This window comes from Delphinapterus leucas, chromosome 5, assembly GCF_059928025.1.
Source record: "Delphinapterus leucas isolate spDelLeu-1000000601 "Yukka" chromosome 5, BTC_Dleu_Yukka2, whole genome shotgun sequence".
Taxonomy (NCBI): domain Eukaryota; kingdom Metazoa; phylum Chordata; class Mammalia; order Artiodactyla; family Monodontidae; genus Delphinapterus; species Delphinapterus leucas.
The window spans coordinates 120627983-120655393 of record NC_143133.1 but is presented as its reverse complement, the minus strand read 5'-3'; the positions used below and the strand labels follow the sequence as shown (position 1 = coordinate 120655393).

The 27411-nt window shown below is 33.1% G+C and overlaps 1 protein-coding gene across 8 annotated transcripts in view; it reads left to right on the top strand.

The window, feature by feature from the left end:
• RAP1GDS1 (Rap1 GTPase-GDP dissociation stimulator 1) overlaps positions 1 to 27411 on the top strand; it is a 165939-nt gene that overhangs the window by 38793 nt on the left and 99735 nt on the right. For 6 of the 8 annotated variants that reach the window (XM_022582381.3, XM_022582380.3, XM_089911316.1 and 3 more), the window contains 2 exons: positions 18415 to 18537; positions 21305 to 21430. In XM_022582381.3, the coding sequence (XP_022438089.1) occupies positions 18415 to 18537; positions 21305 to 21430 (249 nt within the window). Of the gene's footprint in view, positions 1 to 18414; positions 18600 to 21304; positions 21431 to 27411 lie in introns of those variants that run through there. The other 2 variants (XM_022582391.2, XM_089911318.1) reach the window with 2 other exon arrangements.

Here is a 27411-nt window from a genome sequence, read left to right as displayed (position 1 = left end):
AAAAAATATCAGTGTTTGCACTAGAATTGCACCTGATCAAGAAAGAATGATTTCTCCATTCTTTACAAAATGGTAATGTGTGTAATGGAAATCTAATCTTAAAGTTCTATTTTACAGTTTACTAACCTGCCATTGGACAGGACATTTCTGAGAGGAAAGAAATTATGCTTTTAAGTTTTTACACTGTGGGAATTTAGTATTTTTGAATTGTATATTACAGATTATCATAATCTGAATTAGAATTTTTGCTTTGATGTATGACTTCAGAGTGTTTTCTTAAATTTGGGGGGGCATTAAATCTAGTATATGTAAGGATCTTAAAAGACAAAAGTTGAAAATTTGAATACGTACTAGACTTTATGGAAAACATTTTGTTTGAGCAAGCATTTTGTGTAAATCTCTGATCTAAATTAATATGGAAGCATTCATTCACTCATATAAATACTTCAGATCTCAGCTTTAAAATGTTTTTAGTAAATATATGAAGGCTACCAGCCAAGAAATCAGCCCTTTTATTCTGGTCTCTTTTGATTCAGAGAATAGTTAGAAGATTCTCAGTAAATGCTTGTTGAATTGTAGTGTCGGTTATTCTATTTCATGCTTATTTGAAAATGTAAAACAGCCCACATTTTTGTCCATAAACATTAAGGCAGGAGTTGTCCTTAGAGAGTATGACATCTGAACCACCTTATAAGACAAACTACTAGCATGAATTAAAGGCCCCCAAATAAGCAAAATTAACAGTCTATTCATAATAAAAATTCTATTCTGTTGTAAGAGCATGGAGACTATGTTCTTGTTGGCTGGGGGAACCACAATACAGTGCCAGCATGATCACCAGCACCACTTTCAATTTTTTCCCTAACGGATTAGGCTGTTTCCCTCTTTCTCATTGCCTCATATACCTTTGTATTTGAACTTTAACCGATTGCCCGATGGCAATTCCTATTTCATATAAGTGTCACGTAATTGTTTATTATCTATAGAAAACCCTATGAAAGAACATCAGTTTACTTGTTTTTAAAGAAGAAAGTATTTAGTATCTAGTTCCATATTCCTAACTTGGTAATACTCATCTACCTGTTGAATTCTTAGGTTATTTCTTAACACTTGTTCTTTATTTTATTCAGTGTGTTGATTTTTGGCTCCCTACTAGGCTATAATCCTAAACATATCAAATTATGTACAGAAGCTACTAATGTAGATTATAAATCTTCTCTAACAGTAAGAATTGTCTGTTGTCGTTTGCTTTTAGTCTGCTTTATGTCTTTAATATTTCTGAACAGACTTACTGTCATGTATCAAAATTATTTCCTAAGTAAGGGACTTTGAAATTTATTATCAACTATTTTTCAATAACCTTGTTAAATCTTCATTTACCGAGCATGAAAGATTGCTGCTGCTTTAGTAGAAATGAAAATTTATTTACACTTAATTCTTTCACAGTAATATCTAGATTTCAGTTTTTTACCCTACGTTATCAAATGTATCACAGAGTGATACATTTGCAGTTTTCTTTGCAAGCTAAATTCATTATGGTGTTCACCTCCTTTATATACTTTTGTATTATGTGGCTCTTTTAGTTATTGTGTCCATCATTAATGAGGGCTTATGACTGGTGCTAATCATAAATTACCAAAGGTTCAGTTTTTACTAAATAAAGGTAGTATTTTAAGAGTAGAGGAGACTAGACTAAACTAGAGAACATGGTCAACTAAAAAGACACTGAAAATTCTTGATGAATTAAGACCCCTGGATTGCCGTAGAGTAGTGGTGGCCACCTAAGTTTGAATTTTTCTACACAGTCTAAAAAGCCATACAAATCAACAAAAAAATCAGATAAAATCAAATATCTATAACCTATGCCCTGGAGACACACTAAGAACTTCAGATTATTAGGAGAGAGAAATTAATATCCAAATCTAGCCTGCTCAGCTTCAGAGCCCATTTTTAGAGAGAGTTCATGAAGACTGCAGAGACCACATGGAAAAGACGAGAGGGGTTGAATCAGGAGCCTAGGAGTGATAGTTTACAGTTAAAATTTCCTTTAGAAAGAAAAAGTCTTAACTTGGTGGGAAAATTCTAAGATCTGGCCTTAGATTCAAATGGAGCATTGGCTATTGGGAATCAAAAGGAGGAGACTTAAAAGTACACAGGACCCTAGGCAACAGATCAGGAGAGTGCCACTTTGGGGGATGAAATTGTTCTCCCTTGTAGACTTGGTGTTGAAGGAAAAGAAGGATGCAAGATGGAGAAAGTAAGTGTTCTGTAGAAATAAGAAAATCATACTGTTAGAAGACACACTAATAACCCCCTTTGGTTTAAGTTCAGAAGAGGGAGCTTTTGAACTAAAAAACCTGAGAATTCATCCTTACCCTTACTGCATACAATTTTTACTGCTAGTTAAAGAAAAGAAAAACTATACACTGAATTGGAAATTGCAGGCTATATACATACATAGGTGCTACAAGGAACAAAGCAGAAAATAAGAATCAAAACATTTTAGTTATTGAATTTTTTTCTCCTAAACCACCCACGAAGTGGTTATCAGTAACAGAACACCATGACCTACATTAAACATCCTTAAGCCTTTGCAGATATGAAAAGGAAAAAGAATACCTGGGTAAGAAATTCAGAAACTTGGAACCAAAGTGGATAATTACTAGGAAGATGTAAAGTAAGAGTTGACTAGAAGATAATGAAGAAAAAGAATCATTTTAAAAAGTAAGACTGAATTACAAGGTACCAAGGAAGAATAGAGGTGACTGAAAATTTAATAAGGAGCATTGAGGAAAGTGGGCAAAATGAAAACAGAATAAAAGATCAAAGAGAAAATGATTAATATAGAAGATAGGCAAAAAGATCCAACATACATGCAACTGGAATCCTTAAGGAGAAAAACAAAACATTGGAACAGAGCCAATATTTAAAAGTATGAACTTTTCTGAAGTATAAAAAGACTAGAATCTGTATGTTGAAAGGGGCTAGCATGTACTTGTGAAAATTGACCTCGAAGAAGTCTAGCAAAACTTTTACACTTTAAAGGTAAAAATAAATACAAAAGAGAAATCCTCCAGGCTTCCATGCTAAAAGATCAAGTTATTTAAAAAGAAAAGAAAATTAGATTGGCATCAGACTCTTCAACAACAATATGCAAAACAATTCAATATTAGAGCAGTATTTTCAGAAAACTAAAGGAATAAGAATTTTATATTGAGCCAAGGTGATCAGTAAGTATCAAGGCTATAGAAAAATTCTGTTAAACATGGAAAAACACAGGGAATACTATGCTCATTAGCCTTCCAGAGGAATCTTCTAAACTTGTGCTGTCCACTACAGTATGCATTCTCTGACATGGCTATTGAGCATTTGAAATGAGGCTAGTCTGAATTTAGGTATGCCATAAGTGTAAAACACATACTATACTTTAAAGACTTAGTACTTCCCCAAAAGTAAAATATCTCATTAAACGTTTTAAAATTATTGATTATATATTGAATCTCATTTTTAAAATTTTATAAAATATTTATAAATATTTCTATTGGAGTTTTATAGGCTATCATTTCTTGAATTATGGGTGGTTTAAGAATTGGACCAGCCAGTATGATGTGATGGAAATGCAGCTTAGAAACAAAATCATCATCATTGTCATCAGTAAAATATAGTTGGGTTATTCAGTGGAGGAGCAGTCATTTTTAAAAGAGGCCATTTAAAACAATGAACCTTAAGTTCATTATCCTAGGGTTAGATTCTAAGGAAGTAGTAGCATATAGGTCCAAGATATATGTTAGTCAGAAGCAGAAAGAAGAGACAGTATATATTCAAATATATTTATATCCAGGAATTCGTAGAAGAGAGGTCACAGAAAGGCTTGAATCTGATTGAAATAATGAGAAAGACCATCTTGAAATCTTTCACAGGTCACAAGATTAGTGACAGAAGATAATAACATGGTACTGGGTGCTGTTTGCCTTCTAATATGCTTTTAAGCACTGTACTTCATAAGGGGCAAAGAAAGCTCTCATTATGTACAATCTCCAGAAGGAGATAAGCCTCCATTGGTATTTGTATTTTGTGATTGAAGCATGGATAGAGAATCTGGATTTTCTTACACTAGCTAATTAACAAATGATACCATTTTTGCTTCTTAAGTTTGCTAAATTTGAAAAACTTCTTATGTTCCTGACAGTAAAATATGTAAGAGAAACGTGATTTGAAATGATACTATATGCCAAATATATACTGAAAAAGATCTACCATCCTCAGTAAAACACTAATACTGACTTACTGTCACTAAGTTGTTGAGGGAGAAGCTGATGGGTTTGTGCTGCTGTGTCTTCCTAACATTTGTTTCTGACAGGGTCCCATTTAACTGTGTAACTGCAGCTACCTGTAGGTCTTCTGTGGCCATATGCTTGATAGATGTTAACTGGCTTCTCAAATTAAACACTAACCCAATATGTCCTGAACGTGTCAAAAAATATGAGGCATGCAGATTAGACTTTTAATTAGTATAATGAATTGGAAATGAATTAATAAGAATTATATATTCTCTCATGGAGCTGATTTTCAGATAGCTGGGGGCTTTGAAAGACACTCCGGGAGGCATGCCATCAACCACCACACAACCAGGGTTAATTGTGATTTTCCTGTAGGGAACTTTCACAGGGAAATCCATACCAGTGGCTTCACCAGATTTTCGACTAAAGAGGTCATTAACTTGTTCTCTTAGCTGTCTAGCTTTTTCAACTTTTGACAGTCTTTCATTATCATAGTCTGGAATTGTCACCTGAATGATGTTAAGATCTTCAACATCTGATGCAGTAGTATTAACATTGGGCGATGAATTTATTTTTCTTGGAGGGCTCTTAGAGGAGGAGGTGCTCTCCTTAATTGCTGTCTCAAACATTTCAGGCTTTTTAATGATGAACTTAATTTTGGCTTTGTTTCTGAGTATCTTCTCCAGCCTTGGAATGCCAAAAGTAGATAGATGGTCGTCAGAATGGCACACCCTCGGGTAAGCCTTCCACGTGCTGAGTTCATTAAATTCACAGTCATTAGACCATTTCCAGGACTTGTGATTAATAACCAGTTGGTTGATCAGAGTGAGTCAGAAGGCCCGTAATCCAAGAATCAGCCGAGCCAAGCCAGTTGGAGGTTCCTGCAACAGAAGAAATAAAGGAGACTGATAGAAGCTCTCAAATCAAGCAAGAACCAGACCCTATGTGATAGACCTCTTCCCTCCTAGGCTTAAAGTATCAGTGGGTGAGAAGAGCTTTTTGGACTGTTACTGCCCCAAGCTGTGTAATATACTTGTATAACAGAAATACCTTCTATACAAACCTTTTTTTCTACTTTTAAATAGAAATGTCTACTTTTTCAGCAGTTCTGTGAATTGAATTAAAGAGCAGAGTGACTGTAAAAAAAAAAAAAAAAAGGATTATATATTCTCAACAGAAAAATGTAGTTTGATGTTTAAAGGAAAATGCTTTAAAGTAAGAAATAGATTGATTAAATTAACCTATTTTCAGTGTCTTTGCTGTGATTATGGATGTTTGAACCTGATATTAAAGGTATGGGCAGTAGCATACTGCTTTTTAGCTCTTGTAGTACTTGGTAGTCATGATGGTTGTTTCCTCTAGAAAGCTTTCTTACATAGTCTAAATGCTTTCACTTTTACCTCTTGTAATTCAGATTTCCTGAGTACCCACTTGGCATTGTAAAACAAAGGTTAAAGTTTCACCATTAGGTAGACTTTGGGATTTATAAATGTGACATTTTGAGAAATTAATGAATCATTATTTTTGCTAAAGGAAGCCTCTATATAAAATACATGTATTCTTGCTATTATGATTATTTGATTTTATTATGTTCAATTATTATTATTTTATTTTATTTTATTTTATTTATTTTTGTGGTACACGGGCCTCTCACTGTTGTGGCCTCTCCCATTGCGGAGCACAGGCTCCTGACCCGCAGGCTCAGTGGCCCAGCCGCTCCACGGCATGTGGGATCTTCCCGGACCGGGGCACGAACCCGTGTCCCCTGCATTGGCAGGCAGACTCTCAACCACTGCGCCACCAGGGAAGCCCCCAATTATTTATTTTTATATATGGTATAGGTGAGGATTTAATTTTATTATTTTCTAGACAATCAACTTTCCCAACACCCTTTGTCATTTAATCTGTTCCTTATTGGTTGAGGACGTTCCTTTTATCATATAATAACTACTTAATTTAATATAATTGGGCCAGTCTTGGGGTTTTATTTTATTCCATTAATTTGTTTGTCTATTATTGTGTTGTAACCATGCTATTTTAATTATAGTAGCTTTATTGAGAAAGTTCCTCTTCATAAATCTGTTTCAAAGTTTTTTATTTTCATGGGTTTGTTATATCAGAGAAGTTGTGTAAGTACTTTGTTGCATTCCTGGAGAATGCTGTTGAAATTGGGATAAGCTATAAATTAATTTGCAAAGAATTGAAAACTTCTTAATAGTTTGTTATTCTAAAAACATAAATTATATCGTTTTTATTCAAGTTTTCTTTCTTTATGTCTCATTAAGATTATGTAATTTGGTTCACATGCTTTCCATATATATCTTATTTAAAGCATTTTTCCTATGTATTCTACATTATTTTGGTTGTTTTTGCAAATGGACTTTTTCCTATTATAACTTCCAGGCTGTTTTGTTAGAGATCAGTTTGAAAGCTGTATTGATTTTTATATCTTTTATTTGTATTCAGCTACCTTTCGAGCTCACTTATTAGTTAAAATAATTTTTTAGCTAGTTCTCTTGGGTTTTGCAGTCAGAACATAAAGTGTTATTTTTGTTTCCTCTTTCCCTTGTAACTATAGCTGACTTATTGAGTTGGCTTGAACGGCCAGCAAAATAGTAAATAACAATGGTATGAGTAGTATCTTATTTTAGTTTCTGATATTAGTGGCAAGCCCTTCTAATGCTTCACCATTCAATATAATACCTCTGGACTTAATATAAAAATCCTTTTTCATGTTAAGAAGATAGTCTTAATTAAAGAATGATTTTCTTAAAAAATCAAGAGCAGGTACCTCTAAACCATAAATCTTTAGCCTACTCAGTATAAGAATAGTAAACATTTTTCTTTTTTATTATTTTGAAGTTTATTTATAATGAAATTATTTGCTGAGAGCGTTAATTCTAGAGGAAGATTTTCTTAAGTATGGAAAGTACAGTGTAGTTTTATAGTCTCAGATTCAATGTCATTTAGTAGAATAGTGAGGTTCAGTATGATTTATATCTTCCTTTGTGTATTCAGGGACAAACGTTTACCTATTGAGAATTAGTACCTAAAGAATAATTAAAATTAATAATGTTAATTATTTATTTTAGAATGAATGATTATTAAATGGTCTGATAAACATTTTAGGCAATTTCTCAATTTAGTAATTTACAGCCCCCAAAGGTTCAACACTACAGTCAGTGGAGCATTAATTTTGCCACCAGATAATTGTTTGGTTACAATTACAAGGTCATATTATATCAGCCTTTGAATTATGTTTATAGCTATAAATTGAGATATTCATTTTTTTGTTAGTTTGTATTACTCAACCCTGACAGTGTGAACTTGATTGCTTATTATTTTTACTTCATTTTAATATAGTTTTACATAGATATAAATTTAGTTCTACATGTAGTTTTATACAGTGTAGTTTTACATAGATTCCTCTTAGACATTTGTAATGTTATATGAATTTTGGTATGTCAAGATTTAATGAAATATGAATATAAATTATTTTATAAATTTAAAAAATATTTTAATTACTTGACATTAATAATCATTTTTTAAATTTCTAACATTTAGCTTAGAGGAAGAAAAAGAAACACTAGCCAGAAAAATAGGTAATTGAAATAAATTTTTCTCCTTTTGGAGGTTTGATTTTATATGAATCTTAATCAATGTAAACCTATAGTTTATCTATTATGTTAAAACTGGAAGAGATGCCATACCATGGGAATATCTTTTATACCAAGTAAATAAACAAAAGCAAAGTTATTTCACTTTTCACTGTTACTCATTTATTACTTACTGCAATTTTCAGTTTTTGAGTTATGAATGTATGTGAATATTAATGACCAACTGCAAATATTGTTGAAATAGGAAAAATAGTAGCAACATTAAAGGCAAAATAGAGAGTAAAAGGTTAACTCTTTGCTTGAAATATTCAGAGTAAGGGAAGAATAGCCAGAAAGTGGAAAAGGTTCCAAATTAAGAAACACTTTTTAGAAGCACATTAAAAAAGAGTTGAAGAAATGTATGCTAAGTCAGCTATGCATCTCTTTAACTGGATGTAAGGTACTATATTATTTTTATTTGCTGTACAATAAGATCTTGATGAAGAATACTAAGGCCAAAAGTATTATATACCATATTCTTAACTGTGTGTGGTTCATGGTCATTTTACTGTCTTATAACAAATCACAACATAAATCTTAGCAGTATTTTTTTGGATCTGTATCCTAAGGCAGAAGAAATAAAAATAAACAAGTGGGACCTAATTTAACTTAAAAGCTTTTACACAGCAAAGGAAGCCATCAACGAAACAAAAAGACAACCTACTGAATGGGAGAAAATATTTGCAAAGATATGACTGATAAGGGGTTAATATCCAAAATATATAAACAACCCATACAACTCAATATCAAAACAACCAAGAACCCAATTTAAAAACAAGCAGAAGGCCTGAATAGACATTTTTCCAAAGAAGATATACAGCTAGCCAAAACGTACGTGAAAAACTGCTTAGCATCACTAATCAGAGAACTAAAATCAAAACCACAATGAGATATCACCTCACACCTGTCAAAATGGCTATCATCAAAAAGTCTACAAATAGCAAATGTTAGCTAGGATGTGGAGAAAAGGGAACCCTAGTACACTGTTGGTGGAATTGTAAATTCGTGTAGCTACTGTGGAAAACAGTATGGAGGTTCCTCAAAGAACTAAAAATAGAACTACCATATTATCCAGCAATTCCACTGCTGGGTATATATCTGAAGAAAACACTGGATCATTGGGATACATGCACCCCAATGTTCATAGCAGCATTATCTACAGTAGCCAAGATATGGAGGCAGTCTGAGTGCCCATCATCAGATGAATGGATAAAGAAGATGTGGTGTATGTATACACACACTAGAGTATTCTCAGCTATAAAAAAGAATGAAATCCTGCCATTGCAACAACGTGGATGGACCTAGAGAGCATTATGCTTAGTGAAATAAGTCAGACATAGAAAGACAAATACTCTGTTATCACTTATATGTGGAATCTAAGAAATAAAACAAATGAATGAATATAACAAAACAGAAACAGACTCACAGATACAGAGAACAAAGTAGTGATTACCTGTGGGGAGAGGGGAGCGCAGGGGATGACAAGATAGGAGTATGGGATTAAGAGACACAAATTACTATTTATAAAATAAGCAACAAGAATGTATTGTATAGCACAGGGAAATGTAGCCATTGTTTTATACTAACTTTAAATGGAGTATAATCTATAAAAATATTGAATCATTATGTTGTCACCTAAAACTAATATATTATTATAAATCAATTATTTCAAAAATAAAGAAAAAAATTAACAAATAAGTAAAATTAAACACAACCTCTTTCCTCAAAAATCATCAATAACAGAGAAAGTGTGAACGATTCATGTGCTTAGTAAAATAGAGTTTAGGTATAATATTCTAGGTGGTATTCATACGGTGGACTGTATAATGTAGAGAATCTTTATACTCTAATTTTTTTTACTAGAATTTAGTAGCATTCAGCGCCTTCTGTTGTCAGATGCCTTCACTTAGAAATTTTGGCTGTTTTATCACCAGTTAAAAAACAAACAATGCATTGTGTAATTTCTTGAGATTTCAGAAAGCCAACACATTTAGATAGAGTCAAAGTCATTTTTCTTTTCTGACTCTAGTTATACAGAGTTGGAGCAGTAGTACAGAATACTATGTGAGATTTCATGACCCTGCAGTGAATTACTCTGCTGGCAGCATTCCTCTTGCTCCAGGGCACGTGGGGGAAAGAGTTCAGGGTGGTCAGTCTTTTGTTCTATTCATTCAGCTGATAGAATGAGGTCTACCCACATTGTAGAAGCCAATCTGCTTTGCTTAAAATGTACAGATTTAAATGTTAATCTTATCCAAAAACTCCCTTACAAAAACCTCCAGAATAATGTTTGGCCAAATTCCTGGGTACCATGGCTCAATCAAGTTGTCATGTAAAAGTAACCATCACAAGTGGACTCTATATTCTACTGACATATCAAAATGAATTGTGTGGCATAATAGTTATGTGTTGGGATAACTGCTAGTGAGGAATGATGCCCTTAACATTAGAGCTTTCCACAAGCAAATCTAGTTGATTTGACTAAGGTTGATTTTATGACCTGCTTTTTAGTATTTGTTGTGATAAACCCCAAACTGAGACTCCAAAAGGCGGAGTAGTGGGGTTTTTTTTTAAGAGACATCTGGATTTAAATTCTGGGTTTTAGCACACAGTGTTCTCTGAGGTGAGTTCACTTAGATGCTGGTAATTTTCTCTGCCCATATTTAAGCGTTACGCATCTTTTCTCCTCCTTGTACTAAAGGAGCAAACAGAATGTTTTCATTTTGCTCATAATAACTTACTTATGGATTGATCACCTTTTCTTTCTGATGTGTGCATGTGGGAGGGATAAGATAAAAACAAAGTAGTTTCTAAAATGATGTCTGAAGTTTCAAGAACATTTTTGCATATGTTTGCTTTTGAAAAAATGTAATCTGAGATCTGATTAGCTTAATGCAAAGTGAAAAGTTTAGTCTCTGCATAAGCTAGCGATTGTTAATGCTACCAAAAAAACTTCCATTCTTGATGAGAAAATTCTTAAAATATAAGACAGTCTCCTTATGAGCTCAATCTTCTTTTCTGTTAAAAGTAATTACAACTTCTACAACATTAATAAATGTAACTCAGTTGCTCCATCTTTAGTATTCTGTAGGACAGCTTATGCTTCCCTCTAGTTGAACTTATTTCGGTGTATATTAATTATGTGTGTATGCCTTTTTTTATTCAGTTATAAACTCCTTAAGCACAGGGCAGTTCTATTCAACTAGCATTAATTGGGTACCACCATGCATTAGTTGGTACCTTGCCCTGGAGCGATTGGATAGACAAGTAACAGGTAAGTTTTAATACAGTATAACACATTATTATAATAGAGCTGATTACAAAGTGTTCAGAGAACTGGGTTCAATTCATAGTTGTAAGAGTCTTTCAGAGTGTCACAGAGGGACTGACATTTCACCTGGATTCTGACGGATAAATGGGTGTTTCATAGGTGTATTCTCTTATCCTTCTCCTTTTACCTACCTTTTCTTCCAACCTTAGATAATATCAGCCATCTACCTTTTCCACTTCTCAATTCTGGCAGCCTCCAGCTGCTGGTAAAAAAAATCACCCAGTGGTACAGAATGTTGCTGTTACAAATTTAGGGTCTCTAGCTTCAGATAGTAGTGCTTTTTATGTGTTCCTTCTTTGTGGAATAAATTTTTCTCCTTTGTCTGCTTAGAACATGCTTTATTGGGCTTCAAAACTCAGTTTAAATGTTACCTTGTTTATGGAAATTTCTATGATCTTCATGGAACTGTGATTGCTTCCCATTATACATTGTATGTAACCTCCATGGTGTTATCAGTCACAGTGAATTGTGGTAATTTATTTACCTCTCTCTTTCTCTTACTAGACAGCTCACTGAGGATATGATTTGTATCCTTTAGCTTATATTCCCAATATGGTAGGGACTCAGTAAAAAGACATCTTCTGTGGATAATCTCATCTACTCCAAGTCTTCAGCTACCAAATAGGTTCTAACAGCTTGGAAACAATTACAACATTGTGTGTGAATATTGGGGAAGAGGGGTGAATTTGATAAGCAGGATCAGGGAATGCTGGATTTTGAAAATACAGTGTACTTTACCCAGGTAATGTGAGGGCACAAGGATTATGGGAAGAACATCCCAAGCAATGGAGGCAACATATACAATGTCACAGTGGTGGGGAAGAAACCTAGTTCAATCAGAAACTGAAACTGGAAAGGGAGTAGGGGTCAAATTATGAAAGGACTTTTGTGCCATACGTCTTAGTCCATGTGGGCTGCTATAACAAAATAGCCTGGATTAGGTGGTATTCCTCACACTTCTGGTGGCTGGGAAGTCCAAGACCAAGGCATCAGCAGATTCTGGTGAGGGCCTGCTCTCTGATTCATAGACCGCTGTCTTTTCACTGGAACCTCACGGTGGAAGAAGCATGGCATCTCTCTGGGGTCTATTTTTGTAAGGTCATTAATCCCTACATGAAGACTCTGCCCTGTGACCTACAGATGCCAATCTCTTTAGCTTTGTTTACTTCATATTTTTCCCCAAGGTGTTTCACAGGATGGAGATAGATCTTTTACTAAAAATATTCCTTCACTGTGTTTTACTATGTCCTCGTTCTCTTAGTATGAAGTGAGGAAATCCACGTTTACCGTAGGGACCACGTTTTCAGTAATTACTGTGAACTTATAGTTGAACGATTCTAGTTATATACTCTGCTTTTACCACAGTCATTAGCACAGTTCCTCCGGGTATTTCTCAGCAAATATCTTTCTTTTATTTTTTAACCAACTCAATTTTTAGCAACTGCTTTAGACCTAGTTAGTGGTAAGTTTAAGGAAAATAGTCAGACTAGCAGATCTCCCTGCTTATTCTAGTGATTTCCAAATACATAACTTCTCCAACTCCCACAGCGTACATTATCCCTGGAATTGAAATGACTGCAAAACTGTCAAAATCATTTATTGTAATTTTATAAATGACTCTCACAACTTAATCTTTTAGTAAGACCTCTTTCTGATGGTGAGTCATTGTGCAAATGGGTCTTTGTTCTGCCCTGTTTCTTTTCATGACTATATCCAGCCTTTTCTTTCCTGTACTTCACGTTCCTTTTATTTGCTTAAAATCTTTATTGCGGGAAAAAGATTCTCATCAGTGAAAGAAAAAGCATTTTATAACAACCCCCCATATACTTCCATTTTCTTTTAGAAACATTAATTTCTCATTTATCAGGCCCTTTAATCTTATACCCAGTATAGTCCTCTTCTATGTTTTAAATATATTTTAAACCTGTTTCACTTTCTCTATACACAGTTCACTTTCTCTCATTCAGTCACTGAGTCAATTTATCTATCTCAAAATACTGTGCATCCCTTTCTTACCGAGTTGTCCTAGTTTAGTTCTTACTTCTGAAAAATATGTTAAATAAAAATATTTGTCACGTAATAACTTGATGAATCTGGTCAAGGTATTGTTCGCACTATATATCTTCTAAATTAACAGTTGTGTTAGGAAGAGCACTGAACTAGGAATCAGAAAAATTGGTTTCTTATTGCTTTTCCAATATAATCATATAGCTTTATTTGTAGTATGAAGAAAACATAACCTATCATGCCTATGTCACATGTCTGTTTTAAAAAATGAGTTTTTATGGTAGTCAGGTATCTTTAAAAGTTTAAATGGCTCTCAGTCAGGTGCCTTTAAATGAGGACACTATGCCTCTGTGTAGGAATTAGCTATAGTGATGGTGTGGGTGTGGCATTTCAGAGAGGGAACAAATGCAGTAAGAAGGTATGAAATAAAATGATTAATTTAGATTTCTATAAGCAATTTACTGTGGCTAGAATGTAAGATATCAATGGAGGAGTATCAGGAGATATGGTTGGGAAATATAAATGTCATGGATGTGCTTGAATGTTTAATTAAAACTTATAGACGATCATTTAAAGATTTAAAGTAGAGGAGTGACATAAAATTTGTATTTCCAGAAGCTTATTCTGCCGTCAATGTAGATGACAGTTGCAGGGGAGGCTGGAGTTAGGGAGACTCTTGAGGAGGCTGTTGCATTTAATAAAGGTCAGAATTGAGAACTGGAAGTAGCACGAATGTAACAAGGAAAGAATAGATGCACAAGATGCTAGTCAGATGGAATCTACAGAACTTACAGTACTTTCTGATTAACATGGGTGGTAGCAAGGCATTTACTAAAAGAAAACTTTATAATCATTCTAGGGCTTCTGGCTTAGATGGGTTCCCTGCCATTAACTGCAATAGAGACTAAAATGAAAGGAAAGGAAGAGAGTAAATTGGATTTTGGAAATGATAAATTTGAGGTATTTATTGTATATCCAAGCGCACATGCTTTGTTTTCCTTTGGATAAAGGGAGAGAGGATTTGGGGCTTGTCTGTGTGGTAGGAAATGAAACCTTGGATTTGGATCAGATCTCCCAGGCACAGGGCCAGATCTCTTGTTACACCCTATTCTAAAAATCTACCCCTTGAGAAATAAATAGTTCCCCAGAGACAACGATACACACACAGCCCTGGAGTCATATTCCTTGTCCTTGCAGTCAATCCCAAATCTGCGTCTTCTCTTCACAGTCAGTCACGAGGATCCTTGGACGTATAATATAAGTAAAAATAGCAATTCTTTATTGGCCTCATAACTAGAAGTAAATAATCCAAGTACATTTTTAATCTAATAGAGTCACAGTAATAACAGTCATTATTTTTGTTTTTCTAATTTGGAGTTTACTGTAAATTGGCTATCAAACGCTTTTCATTAGTTTCTCCTCATAAAGCCTATATGCCAACATAACATCATAAATTCAGCTTAGAATAGCATACCTGAAAACCTGCTCTTGAACTGTAAAGCCAATTATTTTAATGTATTTACTTGGCAGCTTTGTTGGGAACTTTAGCATTTTTCGAGCCATATCTTAAATTCCCATTCCTATTCCACCCATTCTCTGTCTTCTCCTGGGTTATTGGTCTTGAGAAATTCTATGAGTTGTGCTTTAACTTCTCCTCTCCCTATAGCATTGTAGCACAGCTTCTTGATTTACTCTTCTTTCAAGTTTCTCTGACCCAATTGCCCAGTTTTCTTTTTCTTTCTGTCACTGGCAGTTTCATAACGAAGCTGCTCCTTGCCACCAGGAGGTCAGGTGGGGTGTGGACATAGGACTGCAGAGACAGAATGAGTGCTTGCAGAACTGCAAGGGCTACTCTACTGGATATGACTCCTGCCGTAGCTCCACAGATACTAGAGTAGCAACTGCCCTTCATGTATGGGTCCTTCAAAATTCAAGGACTGCCAGCTGCCTATAATTTGTAGGCATACTCAAATGCTTTTATGACTGCACCTAAATGTGAAGGGGGAGAAAGAAGTGGAAATTGATTCCTGCAAATATTTAAAATGGGTATAGTTCCAATGTCAGTAGTAGTGTGGCTAAAGATAATGAAAAGTCTGCCTGTTTTTTTTTTTTTAGGACTCCTGATCACAACACATGATTTCTTTTTACAAGCAGTCATTCATTTAGACCTGCAAACACCACCACTGATGCCTTCTTAATGCTCTCTTAAAATCATTTCAGCGGTGCTCACAGATATCTGTGAACATGTTTAGCTCACAGATACACATTGTGAGATGCAGTAGAATGCCAGTGTAGAAAGCATATATGAAATGAGGCTGAAACTTTGTAATTGTTTATTGGATAGTGGCATTTTAATGATAAGCAGTATTTGGCCCTTTATGTTTTTATGACAAACGAAAGAAGATAATTCCCAGCTGTTTAATTTAAGTTCTAAAACTATATATAAATCCACATGCTAGCAAGTAAATAGAATTCCTTTTTGATTTTTCTAAATTGTAAATCAGATTTATATGAAAAACCAGATTATATTTTCCCTTTTATTTCTCTGACAGTAGTATTAAAAAAATACTATTCCCAAATCTTGATTCATCTTTTATTATAACTGTTTTCCCAGTTCCCTGGATTGTAATCCATGGAAATTCATCAGAGTGCAAGAGTTTTGTATTGCTTTGTTTTCTTTTTTTCCCCGTGCCCCTGACATTCAGCTCTGATGTTAAGCCATTTTTTTTAGTTATAGTTAAAGTGAGACGTGCCTGGGTGATTTGCAGTTAACTGCTCGCCTCCACACACACAAATGCCTCAGCTTCACATCTAATCATGATTCATTCCTCATGCCAGATTCTTGCTATCATCCTAGCACCAGCAGATGGTGGGACAAGACCCCTGGGGCAGTCAACCCCAGTGTCCTACCGTTGTAGCAGTGGTCAGAAAAGGAAGAATTTTAACATGGCAAACTGAGTTCAGTTCTTTTGGCTTCTTGCTAGAAAGAATAATAATGATAATAATAATTAACAGAAACTTGGTGTCAGATTTTCAGGTGGTACCTTAAAAACTTATTTTTTAATCCAAGAAACAAAGTAAAAGTGAAAAGCCACATTGTATTTTATAAATGCGCTTGCTGAAAGGACAGCTCCTGTGTTTATGTTCTATCATGTGTACTTTACATTTGTAATAATCTGAATTGTGAGAAACCAGTGAGTAGCAGCATACAAAAAGACAAATTTCATTTACGCATGCTTAAGTAAGTTTTCTGTTCTAAAAAATAACACCAGTGGTTGCCAGGTGATACACATGTTGAATTGTTAGTGTAGTAGAATCTGAATTTGCTCTTCATGCTCTATGATTATTGGTGACTTTAGACAAGTTTACTTTATCTTTCTGGGCTTCTGTTTCTTCACCTAATAAAAAGTGCTGTTTTAAAGCATCTCCAAAATACCCTTTTTTATTACAGTACATAAAATGTAAGAAAACCAAAATAGTATTAGCTGTATTAAAGTGTACTAGGCTTATGGAAAAGGAAATGCATGGATGGAGTTTCAACATTGACTAATTTTGATTACTTGATCTTTTGTACTAATGTCATATATAAACATGCACATATACCCAAGTAACTACAGTAATTGCAAAGAAATATTTTTAAGATAACAAATCCATGGAACTTTTACATTTTTCAAATTTTACAAATTTATAAATAATTTTCCATATAATTTTCTATTGCTTTAGCCATTCAACAATTCCAGCTTCTCCTGATAATGTTAAGAGTGTTATACCTCTTTAACCCAGAATCCTGGCTAGTCTTGGGTTACACAGAACATTGCTTTTTAACTTTCTGACCAGAATCTACGATTAGTGGTACATTTTACATTCAGTAAGCATACACATACAGTTACATGTGCATGTGTTTCACTCAGTGTTTTACCTTACTGTCTGCAAAAAAATTGTTTTTCTATTCTTTTGCTGTTGTTGTGGATATTGTTGATTCTATTTCTCTTTTTAAGAAAGTGCTGGTCCTTGCTCACCAGATTGATTTCAGGGTTCTTAATGGATTGGGACCCACAGTTTGAAAAACACTGAGGTAAACAAATCAGCGCTTACTATAAAGAAATAGATAATTTTTTGTAGACTTTCTCAAATTATTAAAAATGATTTCCTACTCTCTGTTGATCAGAGCAGCTGCCATTTACTTAACAAGAAATCTTTAGAGTTCTCTTGTTTGTTTGTATAACCAAAGGATGTAAAGGATATAGAGGAGCTACACATAGAAATAAATTTAAATAGAATGTCTTAATGAGCCTTATAGCTCCCTGTTTTTAAACAATGCCATTCCTCTTCGTTGTTAAGAGCCAAATAGTAATTTTAAATTTTGTTTCCTTGAGCTTGTCTTTATTTCCATCATCATTCCAGGTGTTCCTGTTTTTTATTTTAATAGGTCATGCTTTTTACATGAAGCGGCTTGATTTCATACAAAGGCTCTTTATTTGTATTTTAACAAAGATGGAAAGAAAAGGAAAGAAGTAGTTCTTCTTGAATTTCTATATCACCATATAGAGTTCTAAATACCATGGCCTTATTGCTGTTGACTATTTCCCTTTCTCATTAGTGGTGGTTTGAATAAGTTGTGTGAGAAACATAGTAATCATATGGAACTGAATAGTCTTTTCTATCACTCCATATAAAATGATATGAGGTGAGTTTTTTGCACATTTAGTTGCCACTTATTTTTTTTTAATTGCTGTAGCATTATAGGTAATCATAGAATTCACATGTATTAATAACACACTCTTAGAGAATTCAGAAGGGAAGTAGAAAGTAAAGCATTCCTACTCTGAATAGACAGTGTTGGAAATAACATTGAGAAGTAAATTTGGTATGCAAATCGTATATTCAGAAAGGATTCCTTTATAATCTGTAGATTTAGAAAAGATTGTATTAGAAAGTGTTTTGCATAGATAAAAACTGAACATAAAAGCAGCTTGTGGAACTGAAGGTAATTTTATATAAATATACACATTTTAATATATAATGAACTGTTTCTATTATGGATGGTGAAAATTCTTAAAGAAAGAATTTATTGTAGATGAAGTTGTCAGTGTTAGTGTTGAAGATGTTCACTGAAGCTCTTTGTATGTATCTCTTTCAGATATGGAAACAAGTGAAAAAATCCAAGGAAGTGGAATACTTCAACTGTTTGCAAGTCTGTTGGTTCCACAGTCTTCCTGCACAGCCAAAGTAGCTAACATCATAGCAGAAATAGCCAAAAATGGTGAGGTTTTCCTCAAGAACTTTTCTGCTGGAAACATCTTCAGTTTTACACCCTACCTGTCAGTATGTTTTATTAATTTATGTTTTAATTTTGTAGATTAGACCTTTTTACTTTCTATTTTTCTGTTCTTTGACTTTTTTCATGTAATGAAATGTTGTTTAAAATGACTATCATTATAGTCATTCTATTCGTACGTTTCCCATTTGCTATTCCATTCCTTCAGAGTAGAATTAAAGAACAGCACTGCTAGTCCTGTACCTGTATCATTTATTGCTTTGGTTACAGGATTCTTGAGCTGCCACTGAGTCATTCGTCTTCATTGTCACAGGAGAGCTTACCCTTTTTCAATGTACACGTTGGTTTGTGTTATATACAGATAAACTCACTGTTTTTTTTTTTTTTTAGTCTGACCTACTGACGTTGGCACTTGACTGCAACAGTGTAGTCGGAATACATACTGGTTTCTGAATTCATCTTCATGAGAAACATTTATTTCTTAGGTTTCCATGTAATGACAGCAAAGCATAGATTATAAAATAGCCATCCCATTATATATGGTTTATATCCAGTGAGAGGGGATTCTTTGGAAGAATTATTTTGTAGCAGAAATATTTGTGTATGATTTTAGTTTAGTCAATTTGAGAAAAGCACTGACTTCTTAAAGCAGTTTTTAAGCAAAAGGGGAGGCCATGCTAAATGTAATACCATTAGTATGCCTCAGTTTGTCAAAGTTTGATATTATTTTTAGTTCTTTTATTTTAGTAAGTTGCATATATTATACTTTAAAAAAAGAAACTTTAAAATTCTGGCTTCAGTTTTACACAATTTTATACATTGTGTAATCGCTGTGGCAGGTGGCATTGTAAAGTATGTTTTTAGCCCAGTAAAACAACTTGTTCATATGTGTGTTACCAAAAAGAATTGCCATGAAATTTTTTCATTTGTTTAGAGGTGCTCAAAATATCTTTCCAAGTTCCAATATTGGTAAATCATTTTTTGGTTGTTAATGAAAACTGACCATCTATTGTTTGTATGTACATCTAAGCTATCGTAATTTATAATCATTATGCTGTGCTTTGGAGTTGAGCTGGTCATAAATGTTCAGAGATTCCTAGTGGTCTGGAGTATTTAGTGTACTTCAAGAAGATTTGAACTGCTCTGAATAGATAGGGATCACCTTGGGACAACAGAGAACTCCTGAAGCAGATCTAGTTTGAAAATGAAACCCCTTCAGATATTGTTTGTTAACTTAGAGCAACCACTATCTAAATCTTAGATGCAAAGCAGCTTGATTTTTAAGATCAAGTAATTTATTTTTAACTTCATTAGAAACACAGTATAGTTTCCAGAAATCAATTTTTACCTTAAAACTTTTTTTCTTAAGAATGAGCACACACACATAACATAGATTGAGAAATTTTGAATAGATTTTTTTTTGAAATGGCTTGCCATTCCTATATGATCTTATTACTTAATAGTATCAATCCTCATAATACTTGGTCACAGTTGCACGATAACTCTGCTGCTAGAGGTTGCTTCTAGTTACACTCTAGTGTATGACAACTCTAGTGTAGTTGTCTAGTATGACAACTACACTCTAGTGTAGATGACAGCTATGTTTTAAAGACATAATTTATAGCGTTTATACTTTTAATCAGAGGCTTGTTAAGGGCATGCCACTAATCCCTACTGGTTAAAATAAATGAGATCCATTTAAATGGTTGTTTACTGCTTAATCGTCACATGGTTTTTTTTTTAAGTGACTGGCTGAGAAAGTGGATTAGAGTCTTTCTTTTTAAATAAATATCTTCAGAAATGCAACATGACCCAACAGAGATATTAACTGGCCTTATATTTCTTCTGGTTAGAAACTTGACAATGAAAGAAGATTGTGTGAAGCAGAGAAAAAAAGAAATTGGAAGTTGATCTGTTCATCGTCACTCTGCTGTGCATGTTATATAATAATAGAAGAGAAGTGTTAGCATATACTTGTTAGATTTGGATTAATTATAAAATATAATTATGGTTAAATTTGTACATACAAAAGGAACTCTCTAAAAATTAGCGTACCTGACTATGTGCTGATGTTCAAAATCCAGAGTATTAGTAAGAAGTTCCAGGGGCAAGTTTAACGTGGGAGCATAGCTATGACCATAAATTGCAGTAAAAGATTTTGATATCTTTTAAATAAAGTGTTCCCCTATATGACAGATTTAAGATGGATTTGAGGCAAAGGAAAAATAAGTAAAAGAGGAAGTATCTGTGAATATTTCTTCCTTTTTAGAATTGTACTCTCAGTGTCTAATAATAATAATAACAACAACAACAACAACAAATTTCTGAAACTAGGTACTGTTATGTGTCTACAGTGCTGATAACTGAAGTTGAAAATGTGTGAAAGCAAACAAAACCTTTACATCTTATTCCCCTCCTCCAACTCCTCCCCCCTCCCCCCTCCCCCCTCCTCCTCTTATAACATCCAGGTATAAGAAGATAGTGATAAATTAGGTATAATGAAAGTTAATGAAAAATTCTTTTGGTTTATGTTAGAGACTATCAGCAAAGAAAAATATGACCCCACTCATTTTTGTGTACTTATTTCATGAAGTATTTAGTAGGGTTGTAATGATACTTTTAGACAGAAATGTACTCTTCAGATAGTAAGCCATCTTAAACATTTTCATATTAGATATTTATTTTATTAAGGGAGGTTTTTTATGTAATTGAGAATCTTTATATTTTTAATTAAATATGTTCTTCTTTTCAGAATTTATGCGAATTCCATGTGTGGATGCAGGATTAATTTCACCACTGGTGCAGCTGCTAAATAGCAAAGACCAGGAAGTGCTGCTTCAAACTGGCAGGGCTCTAGGAAACATATGTTACGATAGCCGTAAGTGTTGAAATAGCAATGGTACACTTATAAACTTTTGTTTAAGAATTACGATTTTCATAATAATTCTGCTTTTAGTGTTAGCACTGTCTTTTCTAGGCTAAGACATTAATGTGAGCCAGTATGACTTAGCTCTGCTTATGTAGCTGAATCGATGGAAATTTGGGCCATAGTATTCTTTAAGACTTATCTGAAATGAATTCTTTTTCTCATATCACAAATGGTATTTTCAGAGGAAAATAAGTCATTTTCTAAGAATTGGAGCTTTTAATTTTAGGAAAAAAATATATCTTTTCAATTAGGTTTTATTGAAGTACCATCTCTGCATGAGAATACTTCTGAACACATTTTTTAGTTTCTAAGTCTGTCCAAATACATTTTTAGTTACTTGCAATTCAGTAAAGCCATTCATAAAAACCATTATCTTCTCAAGAGCTAGATTGGCCTATTGCATCTTGCATTGATTCCATTCCTATTTGTCATAACGTCATTGTCATCCTCACCACTTTATATAATATACTGTTCTACTAGGCGAAGAGAAAGCAAGAACTTGGGTATGGGTGTAGATATTGGAAAATTTTTACATTTTCTACTTTTCCTTCCCACGTATATGCAGACAAAATACAGAAAAAAATCTTGAGTATATTCAGTTTAATTAGGCTTATCCTGATTTTCCTTAGATTTCTGAGACAAAAACACATTTTTTAACATTCACCTTTAAAGTCTCCTAAGAATTTAGTTCTATTTATACAACTAGGATAACTTTTATTGTTTATTTTCCCCATTGAGTTTATGTACAAAAATCATAGATAGCTTTTTTATAATACACAGTGTTTCAAAAAGTGATTTGTGCGTATAAGCCAGACAAAATAAAGTCATAAACATATTTATTTATAATAAAAGAAAGAAGCAGAAAAAAAGATTGAAACTACAGCTTTCAGTTATAACTTCTCTGTAGCAGTGGTGGTAAGACTAGCCTCATTTATTCTTTCCTTTTTCTGGAATATTATATATCTGATGAGGACACGGGATGTCTTTTAATGTGAATTTTAATTGGAGAATTTCAGTCCCTAATGCTGCTTATAAATTTACCTATCCGTGCCTTCATTCCAATTCTTACTATCCTAGGGTATTAGCTTTGTTAATAAAATCCTAGTGCTCTATGTTTATAACTTGCATTTTCATATTTAGGATTTTTATTAAACACTATAGCTTCTAACGTTAGCTTTCAAGAATGAATGTGTATTTTATATGATTAATTTTAACAATATATATTTAATAGACCCCTGCAGAGTAATAGGCAAAGATTGATGGCAAGTATTTGGAGAGTATAATCATTACTCTTTTTATTTTTATCTTCTGTGTTTATTACTAGAATTTAAGGCTATCAAAAGTATTCTTTAATCTCTGTTCAGTTTAGATATTCTTGAATTATGCATTGTTTGAACATCATAGGAATTATCTGTTTTGAGTACTTTTGTCCTAGAGTTTCACTTAATATTGGCACAATGGAAGAAATACCCATAGTGATCTATTGTCTCATCTTGCTATGATTTTTATGGGCACAGAGTAGTTTTATTTCCTGTATACGCTAAAGAACCTTGAAGTTAGTGTAATGAATGTCTAGTTAATAAGTATCATTTTGATGAAACTGAAGTCCATTATTATGCTGTTTATCATATCCATTTACTCTGTTCTTATGAGGTATACAGTATAAAGTCTGTGGATATGCTTTAGGCTATGAAGTTAATTTTTTGTTTCATTTATTTGTGAATATTTATAACCACTTTATTCTCATTCAATTCAATGAAAATTATAGTTAAATAGAAAATTAAGCATACTGAATACAGACTTTTTATACATTTAAACCTTGTTTAAGGAAAATGAAGTTAGTAATCTTAAAAATGAATAAATATAAGAAGTGATTTATTTCTGTAAATCATGTGGTAAAAATGTGTTCATTGTGCCATGCTGTCTTAAGCGTATAATTTCCATAATACTGTATGCTTTCTTATCCTTTTATTTGAAATTAAATCTATGTCAGTTTATGAGTGATTTCTCCAGAATAGTTGTAGGAAGAGTACAGCACCTTTATTTTAATTACAAGAATGATATCAAAGTCTATAAATGTGATGCTGTGTGGTTGATTTTTTAATTTACTTGAAATGCAGTGACATATTATGACACGCAGGAGTTTGAAAGAACCCAGAAATTAGATTTCTCTCTTTAAAAAGTATTGAATAGCTTCTATTTTAATTAATTAACCTTCTTCCCTCTTAAGAATGTAATGCTTCATTCCTAAACGGAGAATAGAAAACTATAAATGACAGCCTTGTACATACAAGGAATCTTCTTCTTACAGATAACATGTCTTTTAAAATTCACGTTTGTATTTTATCAAACTTACCCATAGGACTAATTAGTTTATTCTTGTTTTATAAATGTATTCCAAATGAATAATTTTTTAGTGTGGGTTTATTCAGAATTTTATTGGGCTTACAACAGATAGTAAAATCAACGTTTACATAAAGTAGCATGGGAATTCAGTATTAGAGATAAAAATGTGAGAAATTTGTGCATATTTTATAGATTTTTATTTTGATACTTAAAACGTAAGGCAATTTGCCAGCATAGGTCAGTTAACAGTTCTTTTTGAAAGGAGAGCTCTAACTGTAGAAAGAATTACACTTACCACGAAATTCATGGAAATCTTTTGAAAAAAGTAGGTCAGATTTCAGATTTCCCAGCTTTGACAGTGCCCATTTTAGGGAACTCTTCCTAGTGGAAGGAAACTGTCTTATATATCCTAACATCAGGTAATAGACTGATATAACTGCTAAATGGGACAGGATGAGGCTTTGTTGCTGATGAACTTTTTGAATCCCACCCAGTCTCTCTCTTGCATATAGAGATGAAAGCATCAGCGAGTGGGAACATTTTTCATTTAAAATGCCTGGTCTTTTTTCTGTGCTTCCAGAGAGCTGCCAAGGCATTTATGGATTTCTCTTTCGAAGTATCCAGACTTCTGATATAAGCAACGTTTTAACTCTTTGCCCTTTAACTTCTCCAAAATAATTCTTTTTATAAGAAGTTTGACATCTTTTAGATCAAAGAAGAGAGAAAAATTATATTTCAATTTGGAAAGAAGTCAGCAAAGCTGTGATGGGATATGCTAGGGGATATGATTTTAGATAACGTAGTATTACATCTCAGCAGTGCATACATTTGGCCTATTTAATTACACATTTCTCTCAAAGGTGATATGGAAAAAAATGAGCCCCTTTTTCTCATTACCTGGCCATTTTTGTGGTATTCTCTTCTTTTAATGATTAGTTTTGTTTATATAACTGTGCACATTTAAAATTGCTTATATAATTAAATGGTCTTATAGTATCGAAGAGCTTCATGTTAAATTCCCCCTCCCCCCGCACGTTTATAATTCGTAGGGATAAATTGGTGACTGGAGACTGAGCTTTCTCTGTTTGTAGATGGTACTGCTTGAGGTCAGGAAATAATTGATATCAGAAATACTGGTCAAAAGTCATTTAGTAGAGGCTAAAAGAACATGATTGCATGAAATTAAATATTTGTGCCTTTTTGTATACCAGAGAAATAATAATATAGAATTCAAATTAATTTAAATTAAACAAATATACCTCTTTACAGAAATGAAATTAGTGCTTTTGATTATGTAATTAGTCCTATTATTAGAAAGATGCACACTTAAGAAGCTTGTATGACATGCTGTCTTACATGATATAAAGAAATTGAATTCTTGCTCACTGATGAAGAAATAAATCTGCCAAAATGAGGTGGTAATCAGGCTTGCCAAAGCCATTGTTTATGAGGTAAACTAAATATTGTTTATTTCAATGACTTCAAGAAGTGTAAAAATGAAAGGATGCCCAAGTACGTGCATGGACCTATTTATATATTAGTGATTCTAACTGTGCTACACTATTTTTAATGTAAGGGATGAAGAAAAAATTTATTATTCTGACTGCAAACACTGAAAAAGAATTAGCAATAATTCTGTAATATTTCATAATGTAAGTTGGTTAGATAAGAATAATACAGACATGCTTTGAAATTGCCTAAGTAGTCAGAATATGTTTGCAGCAGTTATATTAAACACAGAACTATTTATATCTTACATTTAAAATGTTTGTTTCAGTGATATAAATTAGGTTAAGTGTTTGATTATGTTATTAAAGAGTTTGCAGGTGTATAGATTTGTCCTACTTCTTTTAGTATTCAATTTTAGAGTAGAATAGAATTATCAACCAATAAGTATAAAAAGAAGATTCTTCAGCTTTTACTAATCAATCTGTTGTAATTTTTAATAAATTTATTATCAGAGTACATCATGTATATAAGAATAAACAACTGTATGCAACTGCTTTTAGAGACAGTAAATATGGCTATTATCACATGAAAATCCTCTCTTGTAAAGATTTCCTACATATATAGTAGTTGGAAATAGATGTTGTTTTGTAACCCTATCATAAGCTCTATAAAAGGTTCCTGCCATTAAAGAGCTTTTAATATGGTGGAGAAAATAAAATGCACAAAGGAACACAACTTATGGACAATTACAGAGTACACACTAAATATGTGGTTTTTGATCAGAATGAAAATAAATGGGTGATGGGAGTAGTATTTGGAGCCATTTTTTAGAAATTAAGCAAATGGTGCATTGCTTATAAAATATAGTTTATTTTTAAATTAATAAAATTATAAATAAGTAAAATTTTAGTAAGCTCTCTGGAAGGCAAAATTACAGATTGATAAGATTTCCAGATCTACCATTTACTAAGTTATCATTTAATCTTTCTGAATTTTAGTTTCCTCATTGGAAAAGTGGACTGTTGTATGGATTAAATAAGGTTTATATATAGATGTACAATATAAATTATGAACTGCTAGGCAAAGGAAATACGTAGCATTTATGTATGATCATTTGTCTTACTCAGTTTGGGCTGCTATATTAAAATACCATAGACTGAGTGGCTTAAACAGCCAACATTTATTTCTCACAGTTTTGGAGGCTGGGAAATCCACCCCAGATCAAAGCAGTAGTAGATTCAGTATCTGGTGAGGACACTCCTTGTTTGCCCACAGCCTTCTTATTGTATCTTCACAGAGAGAGGAGAGCTAGAGGAAGCAAGCTCTCCTGTCTCTTCATTGAGGGTTCTACCTGCATGACCTAATTACCTTCTAATGTCATAACATCAGGGATTAGAATATCAACATATGAATTTTAGGGAGACACAAACATTCATTCTATAACATTATTTCTAAAAAGTATGCTGTGACATAATGCAATGCATACACTAATGTACTCAGGATATATTTTTTTAAAGTATAAAGGACAGTATCCATATAAGGAGAGGCAAAGATAAATCTAGTAAGAGTCAGGGATAATATACTTACCATAATGAGCACTAATTTAATTTGAGCATCTCAGTTGCCAAGGTGAAAAACTTGATATGCTATGTAATTTTTATTTTATGCTAAGGAGAAATTTTCTAGCTCTTCAGTTAAACAAAAAACTGTTGAGACAAATTCTAGATGAGATTTATCATCAGGATATCATTAGCTTCTTAGATGATTCTGTATACATTCCTCTTAAAATCTGCAAAAGATATTGGTTTGCATTAGACAGTATCTTCAATAACGGTTCTAAAAAATTGCTCAAATAGTCTCCATATGATTGTTTCTTATACCACATCTTTAACAGAATCCAAGAAATAATATGGAGTACTTTAGCAAACGTAGTTCTATTTGGACAATATAGCCCAAATGTGTTGTTTTCTGGTAGTTGAACTTGATTCAAGCATACAACTTAAAATTTTCAAGAAGTTTTGACTTGAATATATTTCCTAGTTTATTTTAAACCAAAATACAGTTCTACTTTGCATTCGTTATACCTGCTCAATTTCTGTGTTGTGTAATGTATCCAAGTTCTATTTTCTGAGACC